Source organism: Alexandromys fortis, unplaced genomic scaffold (genome assembly GCF_014885135.2).
Source record: "Alexandromys fortis isolate MF-2015 unplaced genomic scaffold, M_Fortis_MF-2015_v1.1 scaffold_189, whole genome shotgun sequence".
NCBI classification, from domain to species: domain Eukaryota; kingdom Metazoa; phylum Chordata; class Mammalia; order Rodentia; family Cricetidae; genus Alexandromys; species Alexandromys fortis.
The window spans coordinates 2,789,647-2,801,282 of NW_026068081.1; the positions used below are offsets into that span (position 1 = coordinate 2,789,647).

At 46.0% G+C, this 11,636-nt stretch overlaps 1 protein-coding gene across 13 annotated transcripts in view; it reads right to left on the reverse strand.

Annotated features, from left to right (window-relative positions):
• The window catches only part of Septin6 (septin 6), a 134,371-nt gene that overhangs the window by 60,086 nt on the left and 62,649 nt on the right, over positions 1–11,636 (reverse strand). For 2 of the 13 annotated variants that reach the window (XM_050121904.1, XM_050121905.1), the window contains one exon: positions 3,943–4,064. The exons of the other annotated variants lie outside the window; for them this stretch is intronic. In XM_050121904.1, coding sequence (XP_049977861.1) covers positions 3,943–3,978 — 36 coding nt within the window. In that variant the 5' untranslated portion in view covers positions 3,979–4,064. The remainder of the gene's footprint in view (positions 1–3,942; positions 4,065–11,636) is intronic. 13 annotated transcript variants of the gene reach the window in all.

The window sequence follows — 11,636 nt, forward strand, 5'->3', positions numbered from 1 at the left end:
TCCTCCTTAGGCGCACAGCAAGCACACTGCCTGGCACGTGGAAGGCATCCAAATAGTAGCTGCTCTTATCGCCTCACTATAAGGTTATCCTTGGGCCCCACACTGGCCCGTCATCCAGTAAAACGCTGTAGCTCCCTCTAGCTTGAAGGGAGCTGTCTCTGGGCTTCCTCTGGTTCCCTTGACTCCACAGGGGTCAGCCAAGCCACTCCCAGCCCTGGAAAGCAGAGGGCCAAGGCTTCTTATAGTTAAATGGTTTTATAAACAAGGAGAGTCTCAAACTCAGGCAGACTTCCAAGGAACCAAGGGGAAGGGACAAAAAGGGCCTGCGTGTAGTCAAGAAATATGCCAACTGCTAATGGTCACAGCCAAGGGTGGGGTGTCAGGAGAAGGGTGGGGAATGGAAGCTGGAGGCAGACGAGCTTCACAAGAATGATGGGCTATGGAAATAGGCAGAGATTCTGTGGGGTGAGGCAGCACCAAACTTTCCGTAACCAGCACGATGCCAAGAGCAACCCAAAAGGCCTTGGTTTGTGCCAGGAGGCCTGTACCAGCATCCTAGGCTGTGCCAGCCAGCAGGCAGCTCTTACACTAACTGGACCCGCTGCTCTTGACTTGGTGCAACCAGAATGGATAGGATGCGATGGTGGAGGAGCCACTCCGCCACGGATGTAGTCAGACAGTCCCTTCACCTAGTTGGGGGTCTCCCCGCTCCCATCCCTGCCATTAGATCCACCGAGAGCTTGTGATGGTGACTACCATCTGGCATGTTCATTCGCCTCTCACTTTTCTCCACACAAACTTCCAGCCGAGCGCACTCGACAGACCGCCATATGCTGTCGTTGAGTCCGGCTGATGCATTCCTTGCTCCTCACCTAGAGACGAGGAGCTTCACGAGGGATGCGCAACACGCTGCTCCACACCCACTTCGCCCCTTTCCACTTCCCTTTTCCTAGTTCTCATTTTTCCTTTCTGCTTTTAAAGCACAGAGTAGGCTGGAAGTTTACCGCCACTGGTGCTCAGGCAAAGAGCCTTAAGAGCCAATATGCTCTCCCCAGGGAGCCTCCTACGTAGCAGGCTTCAAAATTGGGACAGACTCAGAGTTGAGGTTTCCTGAGCCATATTTTATCATCTCTCTCTGTCTCCAAATTCAGCATTGTGAGACTTCAAGTGCTCTGAAGTCCAAGGAATTCTCAGTCTAAAGATAGCGGGGGGGGGGGGGGGGGGGGGGGGGAGTAGCACCTTACCTTTAAATTTCACTTCACCGTGAAAGAATTGCCAAACATGGGGCCCAGGATGTAGCCTAGCACACACAAACCCTAGGTTTAACTCCTAGCGCCACAAAAATGGGGCACAGTGGCAGACAACTCTCATGCCCAGATTCTACAACTAAGCTATACTCCCAACCCCAGTTGCTGCCCCTTTGGAGTCTCAGTTCAGTTGACTTTAACCAGCATTTTTTCTTTCTCAAGGTGTGTGGACGTCAGCCTGCCAGTTCGATCCCACTGGAGACATACCCTGACCCTACTTTCTTGTTCTTTCCATCAGTCAGGCTGCAGACAGAATGAGCTTTACAACAATTCCTGCACGTGGAGCTGGCGAGATGGCCCAGTGGTTAGGAGCCCTTGCTGGTTTTGTAGAGGCTGGGTTCCCTACACTCATCATGGTTCCTAACTCCAATTTCTGACCCCTGAGGGCACCAGGCACACACATGGGGAGTATACAAATCTGCAGGCAAAACTCTGATCACGTAGAATAAATCTAAGAAAAAATTAAATATAACGTGGGTCATGGCATTCCCTGCTCAAAACACCCCAAATTCCCTAAGCTCATTGCTTGTAAAGTAAAGGTTATGTTCGTCCTTTCCCTGTCTGGGGCTCTTTACATTGCTGTGGAAGATAATGGTGGGCATGTGGTGGGTGTTTGGTAAATTTTCACTTGTGGGCAGGATCTCAAGTAGCCCACGCTTGTCTCAAACTCAATATATTGCAAAGAAGTTTTACTTACACTGTTGATCTCTCTGCTTCTACTTCCCAAATGCTTACATTAGTAGAAATTACCAGAAAACATAGAAATTAACAGGAAGAAAATAAAAGTCATCTATGATATTCTCATTCTCCCAAGATGAGCAATATGTACTTCCTGCCAGTCGGTACACCTTTATTTAGCAAAGCGGGGTTACCGTTACCTGTTCTTTTGCACAATCTGACTTAATGCCCTGACACGCAGTGCAGATGTTTTCTTGAGGAATTAGCTATACTTATAAATCACTAATTCCATTATAACAGCATCTTTATAAAGACCCATTTTATCTTGAAAGATGTGCACATGTGTGTGTGGGTATGTACACACGAATGTAGGTGCCCGCAGAGACAAGAAGGAGTTGAATCCCTTGAAGCCAGAGTTACAGGCAAGTATGACCCATCTGATGTGGGTGTTGGGGATCAAATGCAGATCCTCGGCAAGAGTGGTATGGATATGAGCTTTTAACCACGGAGCCATCTCTCTGGGCTCCAAACCGCTATTTTTATTGGCCATGTAGCATGCGCATGAAGGAGTCTGCCACCTATCCCTACTATAACTTCTACTGCTGGACATTTAGTGTTATCTCCAGATTTTCTACATAAAGAACAACAACAAAACAAAATAAACAACAGTTTTTTTTGGTAGGGTTGAAAATGTCTCTATTTCCTAAAATTGAAGCCTGCTGGAGCAAAGGGTTCATATTTTTTTATATCTCTTTGTTTGTCTGTGACAGTACGCATGCCACAGTACCTGTGTGGAGGTCAAGAAACAATCAACAAGAGTTGGCTGTATCCTTCTATGTGGGTCTTTGGGGCCAAACTCAAGTTTTCAGGCTTGGTAGCGGTACCTCCCCCTCACCCCCACCCCCACCCCCACCCCCGCCCAGCCATCTTGCTAGCTCCAAAGGCTCAGACATTTTAAATACTGGTGGATCACTTAGCAGAGGACAGTACTAACGTGTGTTTCTACCACTACTGTGTCTATGTTTGCGTACCCATGAAGCATCATGGGCCTTTATCTACTGGGAACTGATTCCTTGGAAGATGGTATCACATTCTTTAATCTGCATTTTATTGATGACAGTAAACGTGTTAAAGGCTTTCAACTGTGTGTGTGAATTGTGTATGTAAATCATCTAAACTAAAGGTATTTAAGGCTGAGAGAAACTTTAGGAGTGACAGATGTCAAATTGGATGTGCTGTCTGAGAGGCAGTAGAGGGAGGGGAAAGCTAAAGAATGAATATTGGAAACACCCACAGAACACGGGAAGGTAAAGGGGATTTTACCAAGAAGGGTAAATATTCAGAAAAGTAAAAGAGATGACCCGCTTCCTGTCATCTGAGGCAAAAAATAAGACACTAAGAATTACAGAGAAGGAACGACAGATTTGCATTTAGTGATGTCACCGGTGACTTGTGGTGTTTATTTCTTTTGTGTCTTTTACCCAGTGCCCACTCTACCTAAATAAACTAGAGAACCTGGAGTCTTTGGACATGGGATGTTTGGTATGTTTTTCTTGCTATTTACTAGGTTGAAGGAGTCAGATTTTTGTCTCAATCTCTGTGGTTAAGGAAGCATCCAAAAACATCTGTACAGTTTTTGATTTAGGAAATTCTGTCTGGAGGCTACCTATCTTGCTTTGATCTTATATCAAGATCATCCCTGTTCAGAGAAAAATACGTGGATGCGAATTCCAGACAGAACACTGGGCTAATTGTTCACTGACCCCAAGTGTCTTCCCTTCTCTCTTACAGCACCGCCGGTGCCTTATCTCTTTAGTCCTTCTCCTTAAGGTGGTATAATTAATTGAGATCCTAATTACTCTGATTGCAGTTAATTGAATGTTCACTTGACTACAGTGTGCGGAAGAGGAGATGGAAGTAGAAACCTGGCCCAGCACATCTAACACTGAAACCTTACCTTGCTATCCTGACTAGCAGGTAGCACCGTGTTCATGACCGCGAATCACTAAAATCATCAATCTACCACAGGCCCGCAACCACCTCTGTTCAGTGGAATTTCACACAGTTGTACAAAGATTCCTGTACAAGGAAATACATTAAAGCATTGTTTATGGGAATGAAAAACTAGAAACTCCTTAAATGCTGGACAACTGAAAAATAAATTATCAACACGCATAGTCTGGACCAATCGCTAGCCAGAATGCAGCAGGTCCAGACGTACTGATGTGAATACTTGCAAGACATAGAATAAGACAGAAAACAATAGTTGTGGGACGCTATGCATAGTGAGTACAAAAGGTCTGTGTATGTATGTGTATGACGAGACCTAGACAGATACATGAAAAGACACCAAACCAAAAGATACCAATCGTTACCTCAGGGACAGGAAGTAGAAACCAAGGGCCTATCAAAGGTGTAGTCAGCTTTGGTAGTGTTTGATGCTTTTCTAAACAGACGAACTCACGTGTTACCTGCAATCATTTATGGATATTTTTCATAAGGAAAGGAAAGCCCTTGCTCATTCGCCTTCAGAGTAGGGTAATTAGGTTATAGTCTGTGAGGCGCTAAAGGAAGGCAAAATGAAAAGGTGCTCCTGAGAACTGAGAGCCCCCACTTCCCTCCTCCCAATTCCATTTCCTGTTTGCTCCTCATCTGCAGTCACCTGTGGTTTTCAAATACGTTATACCGCATTTTGAAGCAGAGGCAGAAACCCTGCTCTTGTTCTCTTCCGCCTTCTCTCAAGGATACACCAATTTCAGTTTTTGATTGCATATTCATACAGTACCTATTAAGAACAATGAGTTATGGCGCTTCCAGCTGTGTATCTTTCTCCTGTTGCCGTTTTTTTTTTGGGGGGGGGTAATGAGTCCCAGGAACACCCAATAGGAGGACAGCTGTCCTCCATTGCCCACTGCCTCTCCAACATCCAGAGCAGAGAAAGCAAGTTAAGTGGGCCCACCTGTGTCAATAGAGAATTTCCTGTCTGTTCAAACCCAAGGTAGCTAAATTAGCGCGTGTCATCCTCAAGGATGAGGCGGAAACGCCTGGGACTCATGACCTGTGACTTGGCTTTCCCCTAACTTTCTCCTCTGGTCTTCTGCGCTCAAATGCGATTCTCAACAGCCTCTTTGACCGCTTAGTGGCGGCCATCATTCTGGCACTGCGAAAGTGCCAGTCCCCTAGACTTTCAAAGCCGATTCACCTATCCAATGACATATGATGGAATATTAAGCAACTAATGAAAATATGTCCTAAGAGTGCTTAATAGCATGAGGAAATATTTGCCAAAAACTGTTATATAAAGCAAAGCAAAGCAAAACAAAACAAAACACATACATGGGAGCATCCCAGTGAGCAGTGTTAACCGGTTACTTGGTGGTAGCTTTTCTGTTGTCCTTTTTTTTTTTTCTAGAATAGGCATAATTTAGTTTTATAATCTGGAAAAAATGTTTTGTTTTGAAAAAAGACTCTATGATGATACATTCCTACGCAGGAAAGTGGCCTCAGATATTTCAGAAAAATGTTCAACTTCAACCAGAAAGTGCTTCACACACAGAGATAATCAGCAAGTTTGGTTAAGGAAAGCCTTTAGCATCTGGGCAATTTTATTATATATAAGACATTTGTTTTTACCAGCAATACAATAAATTCTTATTATCTTATTACTACATACAATACATAACTTACTATTAAACAGTACAGCATAATTATAGAGTTGTGTAAGCCAGAAGACAAATCCTAAGTCCTGAAGCATGGCAGAAGTCCTGATGAAACCCCACTTGTAGCCTTCAGTATTGACAAAGGGATGGAAAGTACTATACCATCCGCCTTGAGAGCCACAGAAGGCCAATAAGGGCCAAAATTTTAACAAGAAAAAAAAAATGAAAACGAGGGTAGCCAAGACATCAGATGCCAGAAGTGTTCATGGGCTGATGGAGCAGGACTAAGAAAAGCCTTTTGCTATAATGTCCTGGGCTGGAAGAGAAAGTTAGGGAGCATTCTACGGAGGAACAAGGCTTGCCAAAGCTTCAGTGGGGAAGCAGTTTAGGGGACCTCAGGGAAACACAAAGGAGGCCATCTTTACTATACAAGAATGAAAGCGCCTCGTTGGGAAAGCGGATGGATGAAACTGATTTTAATACCAAAGATAAATCCCAAAGTGGCTTCTCGTTCTAGAAAAGGATTCATAGCAGGACTCCATTAACTAGCCAGCTTCCCTAGTGCATTTGAAGTGGGAGTCCACGGACAAACATTGGGTTGTCATGTGTCTTTTATCAAAAGTCAACCGCTATATATACCTCTGCAGACGGGCAATGTTCAAATGGGTGTTTCTACTTCACTTGCAGAGACCCTGCTGAGCTAAAAGCATAGGTTCCTTCTCCAAAACTCTTTCCTCACTCAGCTCAAGGCTGAAGGAGGGAAGGGGTGGAGCTCAGCTCTGCCACCTCATTCAGAAGCAGCAGCAGACAAGGACCTGACAGAATCGAGCCTGGAGAGCAAGGAGACATAAGGACAGCACAGCTTGAGGACTGGAAACTCCCTTAAAGATCACCTAACCCAAGGCCTCTTTCTGCAAAGGGAGAAATGGAGACCTCGGAGTGGGGGAAGGGACTCGTCCCCCCCGAGTCATTCCGTGATTTAGAGGCAGAGAATGATGCTAGGATCCAGGCAGACTGCTTCTCTCAGCTGGAAAAGCTGACTTAAATACCAGATGTATTTCTTCCTGCTGCTAAAATTCCAGGCCATGAGGCTCCTGGTTTAATGCAGGTAGGAGCAAAAAGGGATAAGGAAAATGAACTGGAAGCTTGTGGGCTCCCTGCGATAGCTCTGGCCAGCAGAAGGCAACCAAGGCAACCAATGCTCTGGAGGTCTGGGCTCCAGCTCTCGCCTCTCTTCTCCCCCCCCCCCACTTTTCTCTCCCCTTTCCTTCTCTCTCTTCTGACTCCAGCCTGATCCTAGGCTTGGCCAGCTGCCCAGCTCTACTCAAGAGCCCCAGAGCTAACGAGTCTACCTAACTCAACAAGCCATTGTCTAGGTAAAATATCTCCACTTCAGGCCAGGGGTGACCCCTGCTCTGGGTGGGTCAACGTTCCCACAAAAGCCACACATATTTCCTTCAAGTCAGGCAGTTTGACCAGTTTTCTAGGTGTTCTGGCCATTGTTACCTCCAATCTGGGTTTTGGGGATTTTTTTTTTTTTGGAAAGAAAAGGTTTACCCATAGGCCTCTGGGTGAATGCCCAACTACCCTCTGGGGAGCCTAAACTTGCCTCTGCCTCCATCTGGTCTCGTTTAATGGGGATCTGAAAAAAAAAAGGCAGCTCTTGCTTCTGCGCCAGTGTTCAGAGCTGGGGGCCTCTTCTGTGAGAGGAAACTGAACACCACCTTGCACCTCATCAGGGCTGGGAGGAGAGCTCTGCTCTTGTTACCCCAGGGTCCTCGTTAGGGCTTTCAGAGAGTCCTGGCAGGGATAACCGGAACCCTGAGGCTTGTCCCTGAGACAGCCTGGAAATCTTTCCCTGGTCACAGGAATGACCCAACTCCAGGGCCAGCTGCATAATCCAGCAGATGGTGATGGCTGTCCCTAGTGGGGAGACGCTGGAGGAGAGGCGAAAGCTGGAGGAGAGGCGAGGAGAATGTTAGTTCTCACTCTACTGAGCATGTGGCCTCCTTCCTCTATGCAGGCAGCCCAGAAACCCACGGTTTCAAATCCCCACAGCAGAAGCAGCCTCCTGCCAAACCGAGGAGGAAGGGGTCTGTGTTTCTAATTTATTCTGCACCCCCTCCAGTTGTTACTTAAAATAATCCATCATTACATGGCTGGTGGCTCCAAGATTTTTATTTAAAGCAATATGGAAAGAGAGAGAGAGAGAAAAAAAAAAAGAAAACCCACACAACCCGTGACTGTGCTATCTTGGATTTAAGCTGAGAATCTTTTTAACATCAGAGAGTCTCCACATCACTCAAGTCTGCTTTTCTCTGACCGCTTTGAGGATGTTGGCGGATGCAAGGAGAAGAGGGGGAAATGAGGACGTGGCAGAATTTTTATTTCTTAGAAACACCTTGGAAAGGCTAGTACCTTTAAAGAAGGAGTCTGTGTAATCTGGTGGGTGGTTCATTGTTTATCCACTGATCAGCAATTACACTTTGGATTAAGTCTCTTGCTTGCTGCAGGTATAACATGAAGAGATCAGGAAGTTGTTGGGGGAAGAAAACCAAACAGATGGAAGCATTTCCAGAGAGCTAAGCAAGTTAAATCTAGGCAAGGCTTTCTTCTGTTTGCTTCCTCCCCCTCCCTCCTCCCTCTCTTCCTCATCCCCTTTCCTTCTTTCCATGGGTCTCATGTGCAGTTTCAATGCACACACAAATAAGGACTTTCTCGACTGTTCCTGTTAATATTAAGGCATGGCTTTGACAATCTAGAAATCTCAGCAAGTCTGCAAACCAGGGCCATTTAATTTTATAACAGCGCTTTCCCCCCACAACAGACAAACTTTCCTAATTAGTTTTGTCCAAGTTAAAGCAATTGGGTTGTTCCCTTACAGAACACAAGGTGTAGGACCATATCAGTAACGAAGCCAGCAATTAATAGCATATTTATATCAGACACTCCACAAAGGAAATGCTATGCATCTGACTGCCGATCAAATTCTCATTGCATTCTACAAACCTATTAGTCTACGATAATGAAGTTTTGTAATAAATACACCACCAACACATTTCCTGCATTTAAAATGTCAAGAGGAAACCGGGCTCATTCCTGCCTCATCTGGCAGCTCTGAGAAGGGGCAGAGGTCCTCCGTGCCTTGGTCACCACTACATCCCCAGCACTTGGCACAGGACCTGGCAGAATCAGTGCCTGGTCAGTAAATGTTGAAGAATGAATGAAAACAGCAGTGGGTGAGTTGACAAAGGAACTGTTCCCAAGCAAGTGGCAGAAGTGTGATCTCACCCATCTTCACACCTACCCGTTTCCTATCCAGAAGCCCTCAGGAAGTCTCTCCTCTCGCTTCCAGCTTTCATCCATAGCTGAATTAGGTCCCCTATAATGACTTCCCATGGCAGGCACTGGCTCTCCTCTTTAGCACTTAGGATAATGATAATTAAATAGGGATTTAAAAAACTTGATTATTGCCGGGCAGTGGTGGCGCACACCTTTAATCCCAGCACTCGGGAGGCAGAGGCAGGTGGATCTCTGTGAGTTCGAGGCCAGCCTGGTCTAGAAGAGCTAGTTCCAGGACAGGAACCAAAAGCTACCGAGAAACCCTGTCTCGAATATCCAAAAAACAAAACAAAACAAAACTTTATTATTGTGTAAGTGTGTGTGTATGCAGGATGCAGGTGGGGATTCGCAGGCCACGGCATGTGTGCGGAGGTCAGAAGGTTGTGTTGAGTCTAGAAATCACCCAACAGGTCAGGCTTCCATGGTAAGTGGTTTTTGTTTCATTTTGTTTTTTTTCCCCACTGAGCCCTCTCAGCCCTCCATAAAGATATGTGTCTGCTTTCACCATTGGACTGGGAACTCCATTACAGGACGAGGTCTTTCAGCTGGCACTGTACACGCCTTTCATATTTTTTTTACACACAGGGTCTCACTATATAACTCTGGCTGTCTTGGAACTCACTATGTACATCAGGCTGGCCTCAGACTCACAGAGATGCACCTGCCTCTGTCTCTCGAGTGCTGGATTAAAGGTGTGCACCACCACCGCCCAGGCCCAGTTCCTCTAATGTTTCTGACAAATCTTAGAGGCACTAAACAGTCGGGAAACTGTATAATAAATTACCCCCTATTCCCTTGACTTGGAATCAATAGTTTTTCACTGTTTGGGGCCATATAAACTTAAGTCAGCACTATAGCTTCAGGTAGCTCTATGGGGTTTGGTTTTCTTTTTCTGGAGTACAATTATTACTTTTAGGGATTAAGGAAGAGCGTCAAGAGGAAAACCACGAGGTAACTGTTATCCAAAGCACCCCAGGCAGAAGTTCCAGACTAACCTCGGTTAACAGGTGAAAGTCTGTCTCAAAACAATTTTTGATTTTGGATAACAGTTGTGGATAACTGTTACTCCGATTGTAAGGCTGGAACGCAAAAGCAGGCTTCTCCTCAATGGCGGGTGGTAACTTGAGGACAGCTCCTCCAGGCCAATCCTGGCAAAGACAACTCTTGTAGTCCTTACAAGCTTTCATTAGAGGCAAGGGCTTAATGGACTATAACTGGAAAAGGCAGCGCTGTCCACATTGTGGGTGGGATTTGTTCAAGTAGGACTCAAGCGCGCTCTACTTTGGAAAGCACAGTCCTGACAGGCTGAACGGAAAATGCAATACTGAATGAAAGCCAGTAGACAGAGCTTTCGGTGACCGCGCTGTGCCTTCCTAGGTCACCCTGGATGAGTCAGTCATGCAGCCTCTCGAAACACAAAACAATGGCAGTCCAAGTCCCCTCACAGGTGGAAGCACCCCAAGGCTCTTCTACTACTTCTTGAATTCTATCAGTATCCACAGTTTGCATCTCCAACTAGGCTGGAAGTTGGAAAGTCATGAACAATAGCTGTTACTTTTCTGATACGGTTAATAAGGGCTGGCCATAGTTGTGCACATCAGTCAAACAGGTATTCATAGCAATGGTGGAAAAATAGTGTTGTCACCCAGAATCCTTTGTGGTGTTCATTCAGATGGGAGGCACCTGAGTTAGGAACTTCCAAAACGCACGCACACCCAAATGTAAGCCCTACACAATAACTCCTATGCCATTTTCCTAATGATAGTCGGCCACAGTGACCCTCCAGTGACTCTGTGAAGACACCCTGACATACACACCAAGACGCTACTCCCATGGCATCATGCCTCCGAGTCTACTGAGAACTTCTAAGCTTGCCACAGGTAGCCTGGCTCTCTAGTCGTCTCTTCCCCAGTCCTAGCCGCATATTCCTCTGAAGAAACCAAAAGCAACCAGCCACTCAAAGTCTCCTGAGTTAATTCCAGCCTCCCCTGGTGAATTACAACCTCTTGCAGACTCAGAGGAAAGCAGAGAGAAATGACACATAAATAAGAGCTTCACTGGCTTGGGGGAGGGAGCCATGGAGAGTGACGTCAGTCTTCCCCCAAACCCATTTAGCATGATAACAAAGTCTCAAGTGCTTGGGCCTCTTCCGAATTCTCCATGCAATTATGTTTTTCCGTATACAATGTGGTAAGGCCAGCCAGAGAAAACTGGAACCTCCCAAAGCCACCCCTTACTGCACCCCCATTTGCAAAACAAAGGTGAAGCAGCCTTCTGAAATGTTCCCCTTGCCAGCACAGGCCTTGCAATCCTAATCCAGGAAAGGGAAAGTGGGGAGGGCAGGTCGATGCAAATTCATTATGACAAGAAGGAAAATCACTAGTGTCATTGGGGGGGTCACTAAGGATAGAACAAGTGTAATCCGGGAAACGGATCCATCTCCTCAAAACCTACGGCATCTTTAAAATGCAGATAAGAAAATTGCCCTGGTTGTCCTCAAAATATTACAATATTACAATCTCTCCAATCCCAGCGCCATCGAGAATAGTCTCTTCTCTGCCTCTGCCCTTCACCTCATGACTGCACGACAAGCCGGCTCTGAGCTGGGGCGTACAAGGGCTAGAGAAGGTCTCAAATAAATGACCCTGAC